The sequence below is a fragment of the Engystomops pustulosus genome, chromosome 3 (assembly GCF_040894005.1).
Source record: "Engystomops pustulosus chromosome 3, aEngPut4.maternal, whole genome shotgun sequence".
NCBI lineage: Eukaryota > Metazoa > Chordata > Amphibia > Anura > Leptodactylidae > Engystomops > Engystomops pustulosus.
Window position 1 is genome coordinate 14826255 of NC_092413.1, and position 26060 is coordinate 14852314.

The 26060-nt window shown below is 41.7% G+C and overlaps 1 protein-coding gene across 2 annotated transcripts in view; it reads right to left on the reverse strand.

The window, feature by feature from the left end:
• Positions 1-26060, reverse strand: part of SPATA17 (spermatogenesis associated 17) — a 119565-nt gene that overhangs the window by 80420 nt on the left and 13085 nt on the right. Inside the window, exons 4-5 of one of the 2 annotated variants that reach the window (XM_072140113.1) lie at positions 25522-25572; positions 10257-10360 (exon numbers count right to left, since the gene is read on the reverse strand). In XM_072140113.1, the coding sequence (XP_071996214.1) occupies positions 10257-10360; positions 25522-25572 (155 nt within the window). The remainder of the gene's footprint in view (positions 1-10256; positions 10361-25521; positions 25573-26060) is intronic. The other variant, XM_072140114.1, reaches the window with a different exon arrangement.

Consider the following 26060-nt stretch of genomic DNA (forward strand, 5'->3'; position numbering starts at 1 on the left):
TTGAAGCCGGGGGATGTACAGCTCTGGCTTAATTGAAGAACTGCGACAGCATGGAGCTACAACAGATGGGTCCTATGCGTCTCATTGGACTCATCTCTCGGTAAGTATAAAGTTTTTTTTCGCCTCCACGGAGGGACTTGGTAAACTGTGATATGGGACACTAAATCACCGGTCCATAAGGACCTGTGGGTGGTTTAGTGGCCCAAATCGCTCTGAAAGGTCCTCTTTAAGTTGCGATGGCATAAATTTTTTTACTAATGGGCCCCATTTCTGCTCTGCAATCTAGTTCACACTTTAGCATAAGTTTTTTGCATCAGTTATCGTAAGCCAATACCAGGAGTTGAGGCCACATGGAGACAAGGAATAATAGAAAGATTTGCATTAGTTTGAACACTCTTGAATTGAAATAAAAAATGATAAAATACTTGAGGTGTGAACTGTCCCTAAAAAAGTCAAGTGTTACCTTGTTGATGGAGAACTGGACACAAGGTCATTCTTCTTCGATGCAATTTTCCTACGGCAGGGGATGCCCTCCAGGGCGGAAGACCCGGGTCATGACCTCCTGGCATACATCATGGTCAGACCTGTGCCCTCCTATCAGTCTCTGTGTCATCCTATTGTCTATGTGTACCGCGCTCTTCATCGTGATGACTTTTCCTCTGTGGAGGCCTCGATAACAAACGCTGCTTCCCGACTTACTAATCATTCCTAATTTTAAAATGGAGACACCTTATATCCAGTTTATGACAACCTGGAAGCCTTTTACCTGATGTAAGTTTTGGTAGATACAAATTGCTGCTCGGTTAGCTGAAGGACTAAGGCTCATCCAGAGCTGAAAAGTTTCAACCCATTGAAAAACCATGATGACGATCCCATAATGACCCTGATGAGGATATCACAACGCCTATGGGCGACAGCGCCATTTACAATGATTTCTCTTAAAAGAGATCGGATGTGATGAAGAAATGAATTGAACTTTTTTTGTCTTTTTACAAATAAATAGAAGCTTGCCTTTTATTTTTGTTATGTATCAGATATTGCATCCACCAAGAGCAAAAGTGAAAAAACTTTTTGTGAGCTCCCACACTCCAAAACATACTGTGCAAACTCTGTGCAGCGCTGCGTAATCTGTGTGCGCTATATAAATAAAGAATTATTATTATTATGTTGCTAATTTATTCTATAGTCTATTATTGACAGACAAAATAGCTTGAGTCCTGAGCATGTACATAAAGTGCAGCCACATTCATCTCAACCAATCTCAACTATTATGCCTTCTCTGATGGTTTTTTGGTGGATAAGGCACTTAAATCCTCCCTTTTCTGCCAATTCGAGGAGTTCTTCACCCCAGCCCGACGCATTTACTGTTGTATCCACTGCAAAGCCATCGGAGACTATAGCAGAAATCTCCACCAGATCAGACCTGGTCTAAAGTTCCAACCTGGCGGAGATTGCACCTGAATCTACCAAGAGGCCGAAACCCCTTAGTATAACCGGGACTCCACGGGGAATTTGAAGACATTGGAGCAGATTTACTTACCGTCGCGATCCCGCGGTGCATTGTCTGACGAGGATTCGGGTCCGGCGCGATTCAATAACATCGTGCGTCCGAGTTCCTGCATGTGTCGCTGCTGCGCCGAGGTCCGCCGGTTTTCACCTGATTCTTCCCGGTGCATGTGAGTGTTTGATCTTGCGACACAAATCCTTTTTAAAATTCTGCGGTTTGTCTGAATTCGTCGGGTTGTCCGTCGGCCCGCCTCCCGATTTCTGTCGCGTGCAAGACGACGCTGCGGCAATTCGGGGCAATTCGGTGCAAAATGGAAATATTCGGGAAACCCGACGGGACCCTTAGTAAATGAGCCCCATTGAGAATTCTCCTTTCTCCATGTATTTTAACTAAAAGTTGGAAAGTACAAGTCCATCAGTAGAAATCTACTGGACTGGTGCTCGTTGTTGGTGCTCCTGATGTGCATGACACCAAAATAACTGTAAGGTTTCGACCTCTTGGTAGTCCCGGTGCAGCCCTTTTGCCCTAGAATTGGACTCCATGACAGAACCAATTTTGTTTCTGGGGCAGGGGCCACTTTTTGCTTTAGATGTGAACTGAGAAGAAAGAATTATGCAGCCAAGAATCAGTATTAGCCAAGTGAAGTAATTTCCGAGTTTTCCCGTAACTTTTCAGGGTCATCCTGAGTGCTCCCCTCCATTGTGTGTGCGGCTAAGCCATTGATAAGAAGGGTATTTATCACTGATTAGGCTGCAGTAAAACACCTTCAGACTCCAGTAAACCCATCTCATTTATATTGCATTATCTGGAGACTCCTGTGTAACATAAATTGACTTACATGTAGTTAGGGGCTGCTTGGTGTCAGCTTTTCCACCGAGGGCAAATTAATCTTAGTGTTACAGATATCAAGCAATCACTGTCCCTCTTACGTCCGCCGTATATGTAGATGGTGTCAGGATAACCTCCATACACCTCTGTACACACAGAAATTACCTACTTGTGTTCTTCTTTATTAGGTTCCACAACTATTTCATCAGTTTTCATTATTGAACTCGTTTATGGTCCCAATACAGTTGACTGACCCAATCAACTATTGACTAGTTCATCTGCACGCACCCTCGTATTGACTAGTTCATCCACATGTATCCTCACATTGACTACTCCATCCACATGCACCCTCGTGTTGACTACTCCATCCAGATACACCCTCGTGTTGACTACTCCATCCACATGCACCCTCGTGTTGACTACTCCATCCACATGCACCCTCGTGTTGACTACTCCATCCACATGCACCCTCGTGTTGACTACTCCATCCACATGCACCCTCGTGTTGACTACTCCATCCACATGCACCCTCGTGTTGCCTACTTCATCCACATGCACCCTCGTGTTGACTACTCCATCCACATGCACCCTCGTGTTGACTACTCCATCCACATGCACCCTCGTGTTGACTACTCCATCCACATGCACCCTCGTGTTGACTACTCCATCCACATGCACCCTCGTGTTGACTACTCCATCCACATGCACCCTCGTGTTGACTACTCCATCCACATGCACCCTCGTGTTGACTACTCCATCCACATGCACCCTCGTGTTGACTACTCCATCCACATGCACCCTCGTGTTGACTACTCCATCCACATGCACCCTCGTGTTGACTACTCCATCCACATGCACCCTCGTGTTGACTACTCCATCCACATGCACCCTCGTGTTGACTACTCCATCCACATGCACCCTCGTGTTGACTACTCCATCCACATGCACCCTCGTGTTGACTACTCCATCCACATGCACCCTCGTGTTGACTACTCCATCCACATGCACCCTCGTGTTGACTACTCCATCCACATGCACCCTCGTGTTGACTACTCCATCCACATGCACCCTCGTGTTGACTACTCCATCCACATGCACCCTCGTGTTGACTACTCCATCCACATGCACCCTCGTATTGACTACTCCATCCACATGCACCCTCGTATTGACTACTCCAACCACATGCACCCTCGTATTGACTACTCCATCCACATGCACCCTCGTGTTGACTACTCCATCCACATGCACCCTCGTGTTGACTACTCCATCCACATGCACCCTCGTGTTGACTACTCCATCCACATGCACCCTCGTATTGACTACTCCATCCACATGCACCCTCGTATTGACTACTCCATCCACATGCACCCTCGTATTGACTACTCCATCCACATGCACCCTCGTATTGACTACTCCATCCACATGCACCCTCGTATTGACTACTCCATCCACATGCACCCTCGTATTGACTACTCCATCCACATGCACCCTCGTATTGACTACTCCATCCACATGCACCCTCGTATTGACTACTCCATCCACATGCACCCTTGTATTGACTACTCCATCCACATGCACCCTCGTATTGACTACTCCATCCACATGCACCCTCGTATTGTCTAGTTCATCCGCATGCACCCTCGTATTGACTAGTTCATCCGCACTCACCCTCGTATTGACTAGTTCATCCACATGTATCTTCACATTGACTACTCCATCCACATGCACCCTTGTGTTGACTACTCCATCCACATGCACCCTCGTATTGACTACTCCATCCACATGCACCCTCGTATTGACTACTCCATCCACATGCACTCTCGTATTGACTAGTTGGTCCACATGTACCCTCACATTAGAAAGATTTCCAACTCTCCACCAAATGTGAGTAGGAACAAAGTTGTAGCACACTGTTATCATGCATGTGCATATTTAGTCAATAGGAGATTACATGTGGGGTACATAGCCAATGCGAGGGTAGATGTGGATAGAGTAGCCAATGCGAGGGTATATGAATTGTGATGGTTAGGTCTGTTGGGAGGGAGTAGTCAACACAAAGGTATATGTGGATAGAGTAGTCAATGTGAGAGTACATATGGACAGAGTAATCAATGTGAGGGTATATGTGGAAGGAGTAGTCAGTACAAGGGTACATGTAGATGAACTAGTCAATACGAAGATACATGTGGATGGACAATTAAATGCGGGGGTACAAATGGAAGGAGTATTCAATGTGAGTATATGTGAATAGAGTAGTCAACACAAGGGCACATATGGATAGAGTTGTCAATGTGAGGGTACATGTGCATGGAGTAAACAACCTGAGGGTACATGTGGATAGACAAGTCAATATGAGAATAGATGTGACTGAAGCAGTCAAGAAAATTAGCCCATTTACTAGTGAATGTCTGTCTTGTAGTGTGCGGTCATTAGTGTGGGATCCACTCTATGAAGTCCATATAACATTTTACAGAAATTTATTTGGAGACACCTCCATAAGAAGTCAATAGGAGACTGATTTTGATGCTGGCTTCTTTCTTTTCGTTGAGAACACACGAATGTGTGGCAGTAATCGAACATTTGCAATTTGTGTTTCCAGCTGGACAATCCCTTTAAGCCATATACCTGACCCAAGTAGATGGTCTTACTGCATATACAGCCAACAGTCACCAGTTTGTGGCATTTTCCTTCACACTTGAATTCCACCCTACACCCATTCCCTCCCTAATAATTGAATTCCTATCTCATTACGGCCTCCACATTCATACGCGGAGCGCAGGACATACATTTTTAAAACCGCACAATATCAGTTCTGTTTGCCTTGTTCACTATTGGAGATTAACCAGAAATCTCCACGAATAATAATTAGCTATAAATAATAGCTACGAGAATCCTCCTGGTCGTCTCTATTTACAAACTGTTTACTGCTTTTTGTGTCCTTGAGAGCGAAATCGGGGGACGCAATTCAATGCGGGGGAAAAAAAAAAAAGCACGGTCAAGATACCGGAGTTCATAAATTTTCTTCAGCTTCGGATGAGTTCAAAGAATTACCATGTAAGGAAAGCCGTACAGAAGGAAATTTATCTGATTATTGCGGTAATAATTACCCAGCTGTTTATTGCAGATAGAGAAATAATTCATGCAGGCAATAGGCCGTGCGCGCGGTGACACTCCGCATTTAGTAAATATGCAAACTGTTCACTTCTAATTAAGCGCCGGGCGAGAGGATGCCCTTATTAGACGCATAAACTAAAAAGTGCCTTCCTGACAAGTGATGAATTGTTACATCGCGCAAACCCTTGCCACGGAATTATTGGCATGAACTTGGGGTTTAACTTCATTAAGAGATCTTATGGGAGAGTTAAATGAGGATGGACAGCGTAACAAGGCCGAGCTGACAGCCAATAATATGCTTCAGTTTAATGAAACTCCACCAAATTTCACGCCGAGGGGAAAAGATCTGTTAAGTCCATCCTAAGGAGGTGGATCTGAGGGACCTACAATGAGAGAGGAAAGTGTAGTCTTCAGGTGGCACCATGAAGTGGGTGTAGATACTCTACCACCATACTAGACCGGCTCACCATAGTACCAGATGATCCTCTAGTAGGCCCCGATTCTAGCTCGATAATGGGCCCTACCTAGAGATCCAGTAGGACAAGAATGCAATGAGGAGACTACTATGTTTTAGGGCAGTGATGGCGAACCTTTTGGAGCAAGAGTGCCCAAACTTCAACCAAGAGCGCTTAATTTATTGCAAAGTGCCAGCGCAGCAATTTAAGCAGTAATTTATTTCTCCTTGTTCTTTGACAACTTTCAATCGTTCAGCCTCCTAAAGACACCAACGCAGTTGAAAGGAGGAGGGCAAATTCCCCTATCATTGTAGGAAGATTCGTTGAGTCCTGTCTGGTGAACTTAAAGCTGGGGTGATGGCCTGGGTGCCCACAGAAAGGGCTCCGAGTGCCGCCTCTGGCACCAGTGCCATAGGTTCGCACTACTGTTTTAGGGGTTGAGAGTTAGTTGGTTTTACCAAATTCAACATCGGATGTCCCATTGGAAAAATAAAGCTTCTTCCAGTAGGTCTATGTTCTCAAACATGCTCAACCCAGTGTCCGACCGGCCCACTAGAATGCCAGATCATCATCTAGTGGGCCAAGCTTCTAAATCAATAATCCAGCAGGTACAGAACCCAATTTGTCTGACAATTGCTGTCCCTCTATTATAACAAAAGGTCCTAATTTTTTAAGGTATTAAGATATAACAAAATTATATACATTGATATCACCATGATTGTACTAAAGGGGATGCGTCATTTGGGCCACATGGTGAAAGCCTCAAAGGAAACCAATCACTACATGTCTCACAAAATGTTCCCCATGCATGTGATTAGATACATGCATGGGGAACAGTTTACAAATGTTAAGAGCCAAAGCACCTTCGATGATGTCACCCTGGTGACATGACATGAATTGCTGATTCTGAGAAGGAATAGGGGGGAGCTGCTGGATTCAGCTCGATGAGGCCATGCCCCCTCGACATACTCTAGATCTGGCTATATGCAGTGCAAGATTACAAAGTGGATTTTATGCGGATGTGAGGGAAACTATTTTTAGAAAAAAGAAGGGTGTCATTTAGTTTATAAGGCTCTATGGGAACCTATCACTAGCTGTATTTGTAAAAAATGTGGCAACAGGTTCCCATTACAATTAGAGCCCATAAGCAAATTGTGCAACTGGGTATTTTTCCATTTCTACCACATATGGAATTTTGTGTCCAGCTTCCCAGTATATTGCACAGACTGTAACTGGGTGGCACTAGGAAGACCAATTTGTCCTACAGAAAACAAGCCCCACATAGTGAAAGTTCCATCTTTTAGAAAACAGGAAGTGGAAAACGGAAAGGCAAAAAAACGGAAAAGAGCTGCTTCCTGTGGGGTTTAAAGATACACAGCTCGGTATTGGGCAGCTCCTTTAAGGATATGTTTGTGTATTGTCTCACATAACATCTCCCATCACTTTTAGGCGTCACTGATCGCACATCCGGCACACACATATTCTAATGCTACCGGTTTACCGCTCCTGATAGCGCTTGTCAAAACGGTGTATTTTGTAACAGGAACGAGAAGTAAATAATTCAACCTATCAATATTTCAAACGAAGGAAGGAAGAAAGGGACGTGGAATTGGATTTTATAATGAACAGTGTTGTAATTTGTAAACAAGGCCACATGCTGACACATGTCTGGGGAGAATGGAGATCGCGGGTAAACAGCTTCATAGAAATACAAATGCGCTGCCAGAAAAGATTTCCGACTACTGTACAAACATCATACACATCTGATACCTTCGCGTTATTCGCCATCTCAAAAAATCCGTCCAGTGAATTCGTCATTGAAGTTTGACCTTCACCAAATCATTTACAATCTGGAAGTCTACAATATAGACGCTACACCCCCCCCCCCCCCCCCCCCGCGCATCAAAAAATATGCAAATGCCCAAAAGGACAGTTACAAATTTTCAAAATGGAATCGATAAAATAACTGCTAATATACTAATGCAAATATATATTTTTTTTCTTCTTTTTGTGGTTGGCTGCAGGTCTGATATGATTCGCCGTATGTATACCGTGGTCTGTGTGGGACACAATGTAAATGAGACGTTGAAGGCCACGTCAAAGTAATTTCTACTACGAGAAAAAAAAAGTTTCGCAAAACTTTTGGCAAGTTATGAGGTTAGCGATAAGTAAGATAGGAAATGCAGTATCAGACTACACAATGCTGGTTTGTAGTCTGTAACCATGGAGATGCATTTTATTAATTTTTACTAATATATTTTTTCAAACTGAAGGGTTTGTCTAGGAATCATAACTGACAGTCAACAACCTGCATCCACATCGTACAGAAGAAGTTGATGCCTTGCTATGTGTGGGGGCCAGAAGATGTAACTGCAGGGGCAGTTCGCACCCATGCCCCTCTCTGTGGTGCCGACCCTTCCCGCTCCCCCGGACCTCACTTACCTCTCCTCATCTCTCCTGATTACGCTGCTCCGCTGCCAGCCCTGACCTCCTGCTCCGCCACTGACCCTGAACCTTTGCCGCCTGTCTTGACCTCCTGCCTGTCCTTGACCACGAGATTGCCTTCTGACTTTGTACCTCGACCTTGGCTGCCACCGTGGACAAGTTGTACCTGTGGAACGACCTGCTGGTACCACACCGCAGCAAGTCCAACCAGCTTTGCAGCGGGTTCTGGGGAAAACCAGGTGCCACTAAGACTACGGTGCCAGGTGTCGTCTTGTGTCATTGTCCTTGGTGGTACAGGAGGTTCACTACCCCTGAAGCCTGACAGGAGCTCTCAAGGAAGTGACAGAGCCACGGCTTCAGTTATGGCTTTTGAGCAACTTTGTGCCTTGTGTGTATTTTTGCAAATATTTGATTGTGACAGGGTAGGATGTCAGCTGCCCCCATCTGTCATGCAGATAGGTCATCAATGATAAATGCAGGACAAACCCATTAAAGAGGAACAGTCATTTTATAACACCTTTAAAGGGGTTGACCACTTCTACTCATGTTTTTTGTAGTGTTCGGGCCTAATATTAGGCAATTTACTAAAAAAAACATGCATTAATACAGTATGAACTTAAAGGAAACCTACCATTTGATTTGTTGCATTATGAAGCAAACATACCCTGAGAATGCTGTAGCTACACTGATGCAGGATCATATCTTGGTTATTCCCTGTGCTGAGTGGTTTTGCTGATAAAACAGATATAACATAAGGATAATGAAGTTCTGTCCCTTCTATGGCTATTTCAGTGTTTGCTTTGCCGCTTCTCATAGCAGGAGAGTTTCTCACTGATTCCGTCATCATCTCCTGCACTTCTCTTCCTGACAGACAGAATAATCAATTGCTGCACCATCCCCCAGCTGCTGTGTATGAGTCATTCAGCTCAGGTTGATTAGTGCTTGACTAGTCATGCTTAGTCATTCTTTACATAGCAGCCATTTCCAATTCCAAGCTCCCTTGTAATGTGTAAGCCAGTCTATCGCAGCTTTCCCAAGGTCCTGAATGGTATAATTGTTTTTTCAGCAAAATCACTCAGCTCAGGGATTGACCAAGATATGATCCTGCATCAGTGTAGCTACAGCAGTCTCAAAGTATGTTTGCTTCATAATGCATCAAATCAAATGGTAGGTTTCCTTTAATATTTACCATTTTTACCATTTATTCATCAGCCGGACATTCCTGACCATATAATGGCGGCAGATGGAGGGTCATGTGATCTCTATCTGTCCAAGAGCAATCGCCCTGCCAGGACCTTATGATAGTATTTATGAATATAAGATTAAGGTCCTGGCAGGGCAATTTTTAATGGACAGATAGAGATCACATGACCCTCCATCTGGGGCCATTCATGGTCAGGAATGTCCAGCTGATGAGGTAAAAGACAGGAGGCTTTATTTCACATATCAAGAAAGGAGAGTAGAACTATTAATAGATGTATATTGGTAAATTACCTAATATGCTGCCCCTCACACACTACAAAAAACATGAGGTAAAGTGGCCAACCCCTTTAATGTATCAAAGTGATTTGACAAAAATTTTGACCAGTGAAGATCATGATGTTGGGGAAAGGGCAGGGCACTTGGTTAGATCTTTGGCTTTAATTGTCTACGCTCTTTGCTCCTCAGGTCACAGTCAAAGCCACTGCCCACAGCTGAAGGCGTCTGCCGCTCCTAATATTCATTTGTGAGGGTCTCAATATCCGGACCACATTTTGTCTAATGTGTCTCCATGGTGACAGACTACAGTGTAGTCTAGCTCCCTACTTTGATGTCAGCATTAGTGAAGATGCATCCCTCTGGATAAGTTTCAACTAAACAGGTGAACCCAATATCCACATTTTTATGTATTGGTATTTTATTCTTACCTTACAAAACTATTTTTGATGGCCACGCCTTCCAAGTACTTCTTCAGGGCATAGTAATTGTGGACGTACTTCCGGATGTAATATCCGCGCCATCTTTTTTGAATCTTGAGGCAAAAAAATAAAATGAATGAATACATTTTTTATTTTCTTTTTCAGCTTCAGTTATTGTTACGGCACAATGGGTTAAAACTTTAGGTGGGTTTTGCTCAGCTACCTCGTAGTCAGCCAACTGTAAAGCCTTATTGGGGCTACGACACACTGCCAGTTATTTGGTCGACTTACTGTGTGTTATTCTGTCTGCCTGATCTGGATTCTAGTTGTCTGAATCTTGCTTACTTCTCAGACCACCATTACATTCTCATTTTTGTACTGTGTCTCCTTCTGGTTGGAACTTAGGTATGTATTTTGACTAATCTCTATTTTGAGATTTTGTCCTGAGTTGCTCTACAGTTTTGATTAGGGTTTGGTCTTGCTCCAATACAAAATAAAGATTACTATTAAAATAGGCAGGGACTAGATGGAGGGATTAGGATCAGGGTTCAACTAGCCTTCACCTCACCTGACCGCTCATATTTTCCACTGCCCCGTCGTCTTGTCATCTCTTTAGGACAGCCTATAAAATTCCATAACTGCATGAAACTACAACTCTCTTTACTAAACTCCTTTACTAGTCCTCCTCACATCATTTATCTGGCAAACACCAGATAACAAGCTCCAGGCTTCTCTGCAGCCCCATTCACCCTTGACTCTGTGTATACCGGTAAGATGTCAGGTGATGGCTGGTGCAAGCAGCAGCATTTTTTATTTATTACATTATTTTTTTTCTCTTCCCTTATAAAGAATGGCTGGACCCTTATACAAGCTCTTTTAACTCTTGTGTGTCACCCCTTCATCCTTACAGATCCTGTCTTGTGTTTATGTCCCCCCCCCCCACAATCTGTACAGTGTTACGGAATATGATGGCGCTATATAAAATAAAGACTATTGATAAAACTTATAAGAAGGTTATGTTGTTCCAACTCACATCCTCACTTTAAAATCCTTAAAAAAAAATAAAATATATATATATACACACACACACATATTATATATATATATATATATATATATATATATATATATATATATATATATATATATATATATATATACACAGGCGGTCCCCGACTTAAGAACACCCAACTTACAGACAACACTTAGTTACAAAACGGACCTATGGACATTGGTAATTTACTGTATTTTATCCTTGGGCTACAATAACCAGCTATAACAGTTATCACAGCTGTCTGTAATGAAGCTTTATTGTTAATCCTGGTTATTATGACAACCCAACATTTTTTAAATCCAATTGTCACCGGGGCCAAAAAAAATTTGGCTGGGGTTACAATTATAAAAAATACAGTTCCGACTTACATACAAATTCAACTTAAGAACAAACCTACAGAACCTTGTACGTAACCCGGGGACTGCCTGTATATATTTTATTCTTATTTTTTTCTCTCTCTATCTATATATATATATATATATGAATTTCTTAGAATCACACTCATAAAACACTGTGGAAGGGTGAGGGGGGAGTTTAAAACAAATATTTTGGTTCTTCCATAGACCCAAATGACTTGATGTCGAGACATTGTCAGTTTATTATCTATCAGATCCCAAGGTCCCTTTCCTCGGAATAGCTATTTATTTCAATCCAATTTAGGTAATATTCCGCTTAAGAATTTTCCAACCCAAGAGCCTTGCCGACCATTTATCTACAGTGAAATTCATCTGTGCCTTAGTTTGCTCAATTTACCCGGCAGTAGATGTCCTTCTATAATCAATTTACATCCTCCCCTGTATTTACATTGACACATAATTTACTATCATCTACACAAATTGAAACATTACTCACAATTCTCTCCTCAATGTCATTCGTATAATATGTACTAAATAATCAGGCCTCCTAAACGAATGCCGGTAGGAACAGATCACAGCCACATATCTATGTGATGTTTATCTTTCCTCCATTGTTATTGTATCCTTTCTACTATTACAAGTTATCGAGATGGAGGTCTGGATTCGGCTCCCGATCCCGGTTGAGCGTTGACGGACAATATATCTACAGGTTTTGTGACATTTCCAAAGAAACGTACAGATGTCACCCTTCTCCAAATCTCTTGATTAACAGTCTCGAGTCTTTTCGCGAAGAAAGTTTATATCATCAAAGGCGCTCAACCCTTACAAATCAGAATCTAAGGGAGAACTATTAATTGACTTTTTTTTTTTTTGTGCATGCCAGGTATGACGCCTGGACCACGGCAAGAACAAAAATGATTTATGCTCGCCAAAAAAAAAAAGTGGGATGTAACTACATTGTCAGCAGAATCTGTACAACCCGTTGTCACTATGAAAGGTCAACCAGACCTTCAGAGATGGCAGATAGTCAATTATTGCACTTGTAGACTGCATGTCAACCGCATCATAAGTGTGTCTAATATAGACAAATATGGCCGTGGGTAGATTGTTAATAGCTGATTATTTGCCTTCGGGTATTTAGATCATGTCTTTATAACCCTAAAGTTCATACACGTTTAGATAGGTTGTTTGGCCAAGTACTTCATTGACCTCTACAGAACCATGAACGTTGGTGGCAAAATATCTCCAGTAGGATCCATGAACTATGACAGGGTTACACATTTGTGGCTAAAAGTCACCAGATCTCGTCAGACTGCCGGTTATCTCTACAGACAAATTTGTCTGCAACTTATCACCAACTTTTCTCTAAGGTAATGGTTCGTTTCCAAATCTTGACAGTAATTGTCCACCTTCAAAATCGTCACAATAAGGAGGAGGGCTTTAAAAAAAATTAACCTTTACTTACCTCCTCCTGCGCTCCCAGTCTCCCGAGACGTGCCCCTGTTTGTTGCCAGTCCGCCAGAAGTTGCCGGAGTGGAGTTGCCATGCACTTGTAAATAAACAGGGGCAATGCTCCGACAGACCGCGGCGTGGGAGACCGGGAGTGCCAGAGCATGTAAGTAAAGGTTTCCCCAGCCCACCTGCAGAGTTCTTAAAAAAGTAAGACAACTCCTTTAAGGAATGACCTCTATATAGATGACACTGACCCATCATTACATCACTACTGACAATAGATGATGTCACAGCTTATCTCCTCCTCCTCCCTGTACAATGACCTCTATATAGATAACACTGACCCATCATTACATCACTACTGACAATAGATGATGTCACAGCTTATCTCCTCCTCCTCCCTGTACAATGACCTCTATATAGATAACACTGACCCATCATTACATCACTACTGACAATAGATGATGTCACATCTTATCTCCTCCTCCCTGTACAATGACCTCTATATAGATAACACTGACCCATCATTACATCACTACTGACAATAGATGATGTCACAGCTTATCTCCTCCCCCTCCCTGTACAATGACTTCTATATAGATAACACTGACCCATCATTACATCACTACTGACAATAGATGATGTCACAGCTTATCTCCTCCCCCTCCCTGTACAATGACCTCTATATAGATAACACTGACCCATCATTACATCACTACTGACAATAGATGATGTCACAGCTTATCTCCTCCCCCTCCCTGTACAATGACTTCTATATAGATAACACTGACCCATCATTACATCACTACTGACAATAGATGATGTCACAGCTTATCTCCTCCCCCTCCCTGTACAATGACCTCTATATAGATAACACTGACCCATCATTACATCACAACTGGCAATAGATGATGTCACAGCTTATCTCCTCCCCCTCCCTGTACAATGACCTCTATATAGATAATACTGACCCATCATTACATCACTACTGACAATAGATGATGTCACAGCTTATCTGCTCCCCCTCCCTGTACAATGACCTCTATATAGATAACACTGACCCATCATTACATCACTACTGACAATAGATGATGTCACAGCTTATCTGCTCCCCCTCCCTGTACAATGACCTCTATATAGATAACACTGACCCATCATTACATCACTACTGACAATAGATGATGTCACAGCTTATCTCCTCCCCCTCCCTGTACAATGACCTCTATATAGATAACACTGACCCATCATTACATCACTACTGACAATAGATGATGTCACAGCTTATCTCCTCCCCCTCCCTGTACAATGACCTCTATATAGATAACACTGACCCATCATTACATCACTACTGACAATAGATGATATCACAGCTTATCTCCCCCCCCCCTCCCTGTACAATGACCTCTATATAGATAACTCTGACCCATCATTACATCACTACAGACAATAGATGATGTCACAGATTATCTCCTCCCCCTCCCTGTACAATGACCTCTATATAGATAACACTGACCCATCATTACATCACTACTGACAATAGATGATGTCACAGCTTATCTCCTCCTCCTCCCTGTACAATGACCTCTATATAGATAACACTGACCCATCATTACATCACTACTGACAATAGATGATGTCACAGCTTATCTCCTCCCCCTCCCTGTACAATGACCTCTATATAGATAACACTGACCCATCATTACATCACTACTGACAATAGATGATGTCACAGCTTATCTCCTCCCCCTCCCTGTACAATGACCTCTATATAGATAACACTGACCCATCATTACATCACTACTGACAATACATGATGTCACAGATTATCTCCTCCCCCTCCCTGTACAATGACCTTTATATAGATAACACTGACCCATCATTACATCACTACTGACAATAGATGATGTCACAGCTTATCTCCTCCTCCTCCCTGTACAATGACCTCTATATAGATAACACTGACCCATCATTACATCACTACTGACAATAGATGATGTCACTTTTTCAACTATTTTCCCCCTAAGAAGTTTTTATATTGTGAATAAGTTTCTATGAAGGGTTTATATACCACTTTTATATTTTGGACCTGATTTTAATGTTTTATGTTGTTAAGATTTACAAAAATGATGATGTCATCACCCCTAAAGCTAAATATGCCGTATATTTGAGAGATGTTAGATCTAGAAAATATATCCTACTGTAATTAAGTCTCGAGAATTAATCTTTTGCCGGTTATTTGACAGCCCTGTGTTCTTGGGTTAAAAACAAATTCTATATTTGGATGACCTTCACAGTAATTAGGAAGTTTTTCGACAATGATTGGAACACAACAATTATTGTCGTGGATCAGCTCGGAGCGGATAATTCTAAACAAAGTGACTTATGCTCAGCCGCGGATTACCGCTTGTTAACGGGCCGCTACCAAATGACCTCTTACGGTAGTCAAATCAATGATGCATAGTCCTCATTACGTTACATCCAAACGCAAGTCATCTTATAAATAATGTTTATTTTAAGCTTTTAAACAAATGATAAAAACTCGTACGTGATAACCATCTGCTTCCTCAAAGGCAAATTTTTAATTTTTTTTTATTTTTTTAATTTTTTTTTTTGCTAAAAGGTTCAACTTTTACAGTGGAAAGTTGATAAACTATAATCACAAAAGATAAGACGTTGATTCATATTATTGCCCAATGAAAGCTACCATAATACAGTGGTGATTTAGGGTTCTATAGGGCTCTAGTTATAAAAATGTAAATTTGCTCCAATGTTAAGTACAGTCTGGGGAGCTGACAGCAGCAGGAGAGAAATTTTTTTTTTTTCCTCTCCCTTTAATTTTAATAATAATGTTCCCAGTATAATCCTCCGAAGATAATTTCATTGTTTAACAGAGTAGTTTGCCATGTGAAGGCTATTGCCAAAATGGCTTATTTAAATTTTGTTGAAACTATGCAAAAAAAAAAATTAAAAAAAATGATGATGATAAAAAAAGTAAAAGTTATTTAAAAATTCTTGAATACATCTTTTGGGGAACAAAAATATGTATTAAAAATAAAAAAAATATAAAATATATTGATATAATAAAAGGGAAAAAAATTGTATTCTATTATATGTTGGTAAAATGATGGAAAAATAGGATTTACAAAATAAAAACAATTAATGACATATAACAAGAAAATAAATATAACTAAAATAATACATAAATTGTTCAGCAATAAATGTGTACAAAAAAATACAAATAATACATTTTTTTTTTAGAAAAATTGTAATTCCAGTTAACTTTATAAAAAGAAAAAAAATTATATTATATATATATATAGATATCTATATATATATATCTCTATATATATATATCTCTATATATATATTTATTTATTTTATATTTATATACTTTATTTCTTTTATATATAAATATATATATATATACACCGGTATATATATATATATATATATATATATATATATATATATAATTTTTTTTTTTTTTTTTATATATTATATTAAAAAAAATCTCCAATTTGTTCCATTTATTTATTTTTATTGCATTATTTAGCATAATTATCAGTGCTGATAAGTCAGAAGTGAGCACTCTTTCCGTCTGATGTCACTTTTCCACAGATTTCCATTACAAAAACAATAATGCAATTTCAGGAAATTTTCCTCGGACTTCAATATTTAAATGGTTTGTTACTGTTCCGTCTCCTTGTTCTAAAAATGTAAGTGAAAGAAAAATAGCTACTCTTAAAATTTTAGATTCTCTTATTTTATAAGGGGTGAAGTTTTTATGGCCTTTTAGATGCATATTTTATGTCCAGGAAATTCTGTAATACTTTAGTTTACTGGTAGAATATGAAACTTGGACATTTTGAGGAAATACTAAGAGAAAAAAAATATATTTAATCACGATTTATAAAAGCTCATTAGAAGAATCAAACATATTACATGCTTGGAATGTTTTATTTTGTATTTGAAAAACCCACATATGCTTAAAAAGCATTAGAAAAATGTAATTGAACTTGAGACTCATAGGCAACTACCAGGGTAGTAGGCACAGCATTGGATACTTGATGACCACCCTAGATAATGGTCCCCCATTGTGTGAAGTTCTATACTCTGAATAAAGTGAAGTATAGTAGGAATAGAAACCCAATGTCAGAAAGCTGGGATAAACTTAGAGGGTATGTCAGAGACAAAGTCATAATCAAAAACAATAGTCACAACCAGGTGATCAGGTAACAAAAGATATACTAGCCAATTCAAATCCAAATCAAACAGAATAAGGACACATGTAGGTTAACCAAATTACTGGCAGGGAAATCCAGCACCAAGAAAGCTTTATAGCTGTCCAAGGAGATGATTAAGAGGCAGCTGAACGAAAACACTAAATACAGTGAAGAGTAGTAAGAATGGAAAGCCAATGTCAGAAAGCTGGGTTAAACCCAGGGGGTATGAGAGAGACAAAGTCATAATCCAAAAGAGTCGTCACAACCAAATGGCAACACAGTGCAGATCAGGAGGCAAGGGAAGTGGTGAGATAACAAAGGTAACTAAGCAGCTCAGATCGAAGTCAAACAGAATAAGGACACATGTATGTTCACCAAATTATTGGCAGAGAAATCCAGTACCAAGAAAACTTTATAGCTGGTTAAGGAGATGATTGAGAGGCAGCTGAAAAAAACAACTCAAAACTTGAACTCTCCACTATCTCTTAGTCCAGAAGTGCAAACTGGAGACATGACAACTGGCTACGCTCCTGCAATGCTAAATTGGAGCACAGTTCAAAAAGAGTTTAGGCACCAATATGGTATTTTTTCCAAATGCTGATACTTTTATAAAATAGAAATTTTACTTTCCAATTGACTTTAGAGACAGAGGGGCACATTTACTAAGAATGTAGGAAACTGCACTAGAAGTGCTCTTCCCGTGTATAATGATCGGTGCGCCAGATTCATTAAGAATGTGCGCCAGAAATCATGAATCTGTCGCTTCCCTGCACTGGCCCAACAGAGTTCACCAACTTTTTTGTGGTGCACCCTTAACATAGGGCGTGCAACAGATTTTGCATAATAAATCTGGCGTGCGGTTTGACTGAGCACCGGAACGCCCCCTAATTTGTGTCGCATGGAGGCTAGTGCAGCTGCGCAACAACAGGGTCACGTGTGATACAATACCGGCGCAGACTTCTTATATACCGCAAAGGGTGCAAAGCCGTTAGTAAATGTACCCCAATATGTAGTTCATTTCCCGCCAAAAGTCAATCAGGAGAGAAAAGTTTAAGCTATGGTCTTCAGCTTGAAGCTTTTCAGCAACTATTTGTCTCCTTCACTATTCATTATCCAAATAGGATCACAGGGGTTAGTCCCGTTAAGCACCATGAATGTAGATACCTTAAGCTCTGTAAAGCAGAAGCTACTACCACCTCTGGACAGTGTGTATGAGACGTTAGGACCTCGATAGCTTACACTCCATGGCCTTTTAATACAGATACTGGGCAATAACCGCGTATGGCCGCCCATTTAAAAAACCCATTTAATGAAATGGTTTTAAGCATTTGGCAAAAGTTTGACCACTTATTATTGAGCACTGTGGGTATTGTAATGACCCAATAAATAGCTTTAAGGATGTTGGCAGAGACTCAATGACTGGTTTGTTTACCCAGTTTGGCCATTTTCCAAAATATTGTGCAATCTATGGTAAGGGCATCCATAGTAGAAGTAAACCATTAGGATGCTTTGTTCCCCTAGAGCAGTGATGGCGAACCTTTTAGAGATCGAGTGTCCAAAACAGACTTTTCCCAAAGTGCCAACACTGCAATTTAGGCAATAACAAACTTATTGCTACCAGAATCTTTGAGCTCCAATCCGACCCTGTCCACACCTTCTCACTCTTCGGACAGGACCAAGCAGCACCGGATGGGTCACTTTAAAATAGCAGGGCACTGCTTGGACTGCCTGAGACTGCAGGAAGGTGCCATGTCAGGCAAACTCTGTGCCTGGGAGACAGCCGGTGTGCCCACACAGAGGTCTCCGAGTGCCATCTCTGGCACCAGTGCCATAGGTTTGCCACCACTGCCCTAGAGGGATGAGGAGCCTGGGTTATTCTTGGCTCCTTGGGGAACCTCTAAGGGCACCCTATGGCTCCCTGGCAGGCTCTTTCGAGAGCAGTTCCAGTTCTGGTTGTACTGAATAATACTGTGTAAGAATCTTCAAAAAATTCCAGAAGCTTCTGTATTGTGCATCATGATTTGAGGTCAATTCTAAAACAGACTAGGGGGTCCTGTCTTTTACACTACTGGTCTATGGCCAACGTTATTCTACAATTGGCCATAGATTAAATAAAAGAAAAACATATTCCCAGGGCACGATACGTAATAGATAGTTTGATGCACTGAAACAGGCAATCATCGACACCATGGATGGACATGAGAAACAAATGCACAGCAAATGACGAGGCAACTCATGGCAGGGAAGGTCAAAAACACTACAACTAGTTTTATTGCACTCCCAATAAGATAAAAAGATAGAGGTCTAGAGAAATATCCGGTGCTGCATCACTGCCATGGAGCTCTGTAGGAGAGAAATGTGGGCAACAAAAGATAAATGGGTAGTGGGATTTTTCTTGTGCCGTCTACAATAAATCTTTGTAACGGGAAAAAAAAAAAATCCACAACACATGCTTCATAAAATGGAAACATGTTTGTTCCAAAAAAGAAGCTGAGGAGCTCGCCACCGGTAAGCTATTATTATAGCGCTAATAACGTATCCCAAGAGGTCAGGGTCGTATCAAGGTGCCCAAACTTCAGAAACACGGAAACTCCGAAGGAGCCACTTTTTATTATTCTATTTACTACCTAAAGAAAAAATACTTAATGGTTAGGACTAAAAATTAGTCATGTCGAATTCTTTCAAATATAAACTTTTTATGCATGTAAAATTTCCAAACACGCAAATAATTCATGAAAAAAAAAAATTAGTACAATAAATTTTCAGAAAATTCTGAAATCAAAAGGAAAGATTTGAAAAGTTATACCAAAGTGTAGACAGTTTTTATTAATTAAAAAAAAAAAAATCTTTTGCCAAATTACGGTAAGTGCTTTTTAAACAATTACAAAAAGGCAATAAACCCACAGGGGCTTATTTACTAAGGGTCCGCAGATCACATTTCCGCTGGACTCCCTGAAGTTTTCGGGATTTCTGCCGCTGGGACAGGTATTTAGAAGGGGATTGTGTCGAAAGCGATCGGATTTTGGCGCAGTGGCGCCGGCTTTCATGCGACAGAAATCGGGAGTGGGCCGTTGGACGAACTGACTGATTCGGACTGAACGCGGGATATAACATTTAAATTGTGTCGCAAGAACAAGAACTTACGTACACCGGGAAGAAGAAGGTGAACTCCTGGGACCTGAGCGGGGAAGCGACACATGCAGGATATCGGGTGCACGATCTTAGTGAATCGCGGCAGAGTACATTGTTGTCAGATAATGTACTTTTGGGAACTCCGAGGGACTGGGTAAGTATGTGCCCCAATGTGTCGCTTCCCCGCTCAGGTCCTCCGGAGTTCACCTTCTTCTTCCCGGTGCATGTAAGTGTATTGTTTTGCGACACAATTTAAAAGTTAAATCCTGCGCTCAGTCCGAATCAATCGGATCGTCCGATGGCACCCTCCCCCATTTCTGTTGCATGGAAGCAGCGCAGCTGCGACAGAAAACAATTGTGTGCAACACAATCCCAGTGCAGACACCTGTTAAATCCGGCAAATGCCAAAACCGACACACAGTCCGGCGAAAGTGCGATCTGCGACCCATTCTGAGTAACTGATAATCTGGAACCGTTAATCTGGTCTTTTTTTTTAAAGGATTTCACTTTAATGTTAATTTTGAAATCAGAAAATAAGTTTTTATATAAAAATAAATAAATGGAGCCACTCAACTCCCAAATATTGTATTGTGTTGGGCTCTTTATAAACTTTTCATACTTCGGACAATCTATAATGTTCTAGACAATTTTTTTTTTTAGGTTTATGCAAATCAGGTTCTTGGTGCACCAGGGGCGTGGCCGGGACTACTGGTTTCTTCTGCAGCAGATGTCAATCATTGTGTGGCGCTAGCAAATGGAACATAAAACAACAAAAATCGGGAGCGCCAGAAGACTCAAGTGCACAACTGCTCTGACCAACCAAGATGTAAAACTTCGAGGAGACAATTATTGTATATTCATAAATGTTCTAAAAGTTAGAACTGTTATCTATAAAGAGCTGCCTAGCGCCTCTAAGCTTGATGGAACCCACTAATAATTTGGTGAAGCTTCTTGCCCTGAGAGGTTAGGCCATGAAATGCGTGGATCTACATCATAATAACTGTCTGGTTTCAGTCTTGGGTCCCAGCAAGTCAAGTGCTGGACCACAGGACACCTCCACCTCTGCTGCTGTCCTGTCTGGTTCCCGTGATGTCTCTGCTTCAGTTATTCAGTATTGGGTCATGTCTCTCTGGCCTGGGCTGTTTTGACTTACAAAAGCAACCACTGCCTAAAGATAATATTGAGCCTATATATAGGAGGTGGTGCTATGGATTCTTGGCCTTCTGATTTGGTTTGTTCTCTTTTCTGGCCTTATTCTTAATCGGGTTGATCCTGATTTTCGCCTCCACACTAATCTGGATTCTGACCTTGGCCTTGGATGCCACTCCTGTCATGCCTTTGGGAGTGTTCATCAGGGGACTCTGTTCCCGAATAACGGCATGTCGGACCTTTTCAGTCCTTACTGAGATTCTGGTGCCAACCCTTGTCTTCTGATACTTTGCCTTCTGATTGTGGTTCCTGGCTTTATTCCTGGTGCTGTTGATCCTGATTTTCGCCACCACACTAATTTGGATTCTGACCTTGGCCTGGGATGCCACTCCTGCCATGCCTCGGAGTGTTCATCAGGGGACTTTTCCGGCCTTATCGAGATTCTGGTACCAACTGTTGCCCTCTGATACTTTGCCTTCTGACTGTGGTTCCTGGCCTTATTCCTAGTGCTGCTGATCCTGATCTTAACTCCTGACTGATCCTGATTCTGACCTTGGATTTCCCACCACCATGTCCTTGGGAGTGTTCATCAGGGAATTCCCTGTTCCCACACATGTGCATGCCTGACTTTTTCAGCCCTTACTGAGATTCTGGTACCAACCATTGGTACTGCTGATAACAACTGGTAACTACTCAGGGGGAAGCAGTCTTAAAACCTGGCCAAGAAAGTACAAATCCCCTTACATTGGTTAAGAACAGAGAGATCAATTAGTCTCTGCCAAATCAACTGTGGCTAATCCATATCTCTTGTAAGATGTTCCACTCCTCCTCTATCGGTACCCTACTGATAAAATCCTTACTTTGGTTAAAGGAAATCTACCATGAAAATCAAGTAACAGGGACATTACTCATAGATCCAAGCACCGAAACGGTGGTAATCTTCTTATATTAGCTATCCATGGCTTCCTTCCTTCAAAAATCTACTTGTAAAATTATGCTAATGAGCCAAAAGGACTATGGGCAGCATTACCAGATCCCTGGGGGCTCCTGCACAGTGTAAAAGTCTGCGAAGACTTTGTGAAGTCTGTGAATGCCTACCCCGCCACATTATCATTAGCATAATTTTAAAGGTTGATTTTAGAAGGGAGGAGGCCATGGATAACACATATAAGAAGATACCACAGTCCCGGTGCCTGGATCTATGAGCAATGTCCCTGATTTAAGGGTAAGAGCGGAGAGATCCCTCAGTCTCTGCCCCCACCAAAACAATCATATCCATATCTCTTGTGTGACGTTCCCCTCCTCCTCTATCTGTACACTCCTGATATCATCTTTGGGATCTCAAATAAGGCAGATATCAGCCCCCTCCTTCATACTCGGAGATATGGAGTATATATTTATAATCCACATTAGTTATTCCTCCTGCTTTAAGGCCCCGGTCTCGCAGATCTGAGGTTCCCTTTAAGTAGGACACAGAACTGATGTTATTTTATTCTACTGTCTCCCCGTAATATATAAAGTCCTCTTTATCCAGACGTCCTATCAATTTAAATGTGTTTACTATTTTAGGATCCAGTAGTGGAAATCAATGTTGCAGTCTAGTTTACAGCTATCTGATACATTTGAAGTGAAGGGAAAGGACGTACTCCTCTCCGCGTCTGCCCAACATCGTTTTTTTTTTTCTCGTCTTAAGACGTCTCAGGAAGAGCTCTCACTCCTTGCTACTCTTTCTCTTATTTTAGATGGATTGCTTGGATCTATGTTCTCATTCTTAAATTCTACAAATGACCAAAGTTTACACTATTATATAGACATAACTATTACAGGTGGGCATGAGGTGGGGGGGGGGGGGGGTCATCGGATGGGGAATCCTATAGAATTTTTCAATATAATTATAGAAGCAGCCACTGCAACTTTACAACTACAACAAGAACCGGATTATAATATAGGCGGTTTGGGCGGCCGCCTGGGGCCCAAGGCTTCTAGGAGGCCTATGAGCACCTAGACTAGTCACCAGGTTTGATACCGCTCTATAGAGACATTAAACTGAAAATCCTCAATCTCTCAACACATACATATATATATATATATAAGTTTCTTAACGGCACTGCTAAAAAATGTGTAATCGGGTGCCAGCACATAAGAACCGGCCACGTCCTCCAATAATAAAAATAAGAAAATAGGCGGCGCTCCAAATCAGTGGAACAAATTCAAGTGATCTTTATTCCCAAGCTGCTACGGATGAAGCTGAAACCTAGCAGCTTGGGAATAAAGACCACTTTGTCCCACTGAATTTGTTCCACTGATTTGGAGTGCCGACTATTTTCCAATTTAAAGGGGCCTTGCAGGACCTTTCAAAGGTCCTCAAACTGCAGAACCAAAAGTGGACCCTCGTTCTCAAGATACCTAGTGGTCTCAACGCTGAGACCACCACTGATCAGCAATCTATCTCCCATCCTGTGGAATCTACCATCAAAATCCATCATGATAAACCATAGGCACTTACTCATAGATCCAGGCACCGGTGGTAATCTTCTTATATTTGTTATCCATGGCCTTTTTCCTTCTAAAATCAACTTTTAAAATTATGCTAATGAGCCAGAGGGGCTCTTGGGGCATTACCAAAGCCTCTAGTTGCTGCAGCTTCACAGGCTGTTACACTCTCTTGTGTGACACATTGCAGCAGGAAGTAGACACGTTGAAAAAGGAAATAGACACATTGGTGCAGGAAGTGGACACATTGGAGCAGGAAGTGGATACATTGGGGCATACTTACCCGGCCCATTCGCAATCCAGCGGCGTGTTCTCTGCGGTGGATTCGGGTCCGGCCGGGATTTATTAAGGCAGTTCCTCCAACGTCCACCAGGTGGCGCTGCTGTGCAGAAGAGCCTCGGAACGCTCTGGAATACAACGGGGCGGGCTGAGTGAAGGTACGTGCAATTTTCGGAACACATTTTTTTTTTTTTTAAATGCGGCGGTTTTTCCGAATCCGTCGGGTTTTCGTTCGGCCGCGCCCCCCGATTTCGTCTAGTGCATGCCGGCGCCGATGCGCCACAATCCGTTCGCGTGCGCCAAAATCCCGGGCAATTCAGGGAAAATCGTCGCAAATCGGAAATATTCGGGTAACACGTCGGGAAAACGTGAATCGGGCCCTTGGTAAATGACCCCCATTGGATCAGGAAGTAGACACATTGGAGCAGGAAGTGGACACTTTGGAGCAGGAAGTGGATATGTTGGATCAAGAAGTAGACACATTAGAGCAGGAAGTGGACACATTAGAGCAGGAAGTGGACACATTAGAGCAGGAAGTGGACACATTAGAGCAGCAAGTGGACACATTAGAGCAGCAAGTGGACACATTAGAGCAGCAAGTGGACACATTAGAGCAGCAAGTGGACACATTAGAGCAGCAAGTGGACACTTTGGAGCAGGAAGTGGATATGTTGGATCAAGAAGTAGACACATTAGAGCAGGAAGTGGACACATTAGAGCAGGAAGTGGACACATTGGAGTAGGAAGTGGATACACTGGATTAGGAAGTAGACACATTGGAGCAGTAGGGAAGCAGTGGGTGCTGTAATGACCTTACAATTTTTATTTACTGGAAACTCCATTAGTCTGAGATTTAGAGGACAAGTCCCAGTGGGACCAGGGCTTTATGTGAGTGATGCCAGACAATACAGCACACTGGAATATGTTGTTGCCTTATAACTAAACAATAAATATTATTAACACCCTTTAAAACCTCTTTTTGGCAAATCCTCCTTCTCCTTCTTTTTGCCGCGTGGATTTTCCATCAGCTCCCGCCTTGATCATGTACGCATTAGTCTAGTTTACTTCCATTATTAAAAGTAAATTCAGATCACAATTGACTTTTTCATCTGTATAACAAGAAGAGAGATATTTACCCTGACAGCCATTTCATTGTAGAAATTCATCTTCATAATAAAGTACGCCGTCTGCGGGAGACAGAGAAGAGGAGAAAGGGGGTGGCGTTAGGTCCGGGGGCGACACTCGGGCGCAGACAAGGCAGCGGCCTCCTATTTTTATACATACAGGAGATAAGGAAGGTTCTATACATGAGATATAATTGAAAGTTTGGGGGCCGATTGAGAAGACGGGACGGCTAATACATAATGCAGCCTTAAGCAGAAAAATCTATGGCAGTCAAAGTAGGCGCTAATGGAGATATATGATCATAAAACGCTCTCCGCTGAGTTTGATAATCAATGGGGCTCTGCTGAGGATAAAATAACATTGCAGAAATATTCACAAGTCCCGGTGACACGTAGCGTCGTATGATTTATTCACTCCGAGTTCTCTTACCCAAAACTCGCAGAAACATAAAAAAAGGAATTCATATTTCAAGACGTCTGGTTTAATGAAAAATTCAAAGATATGCCGTCTTCCGAACCGGGAATCCTTCAAGGATATGTATGCCGGCGAT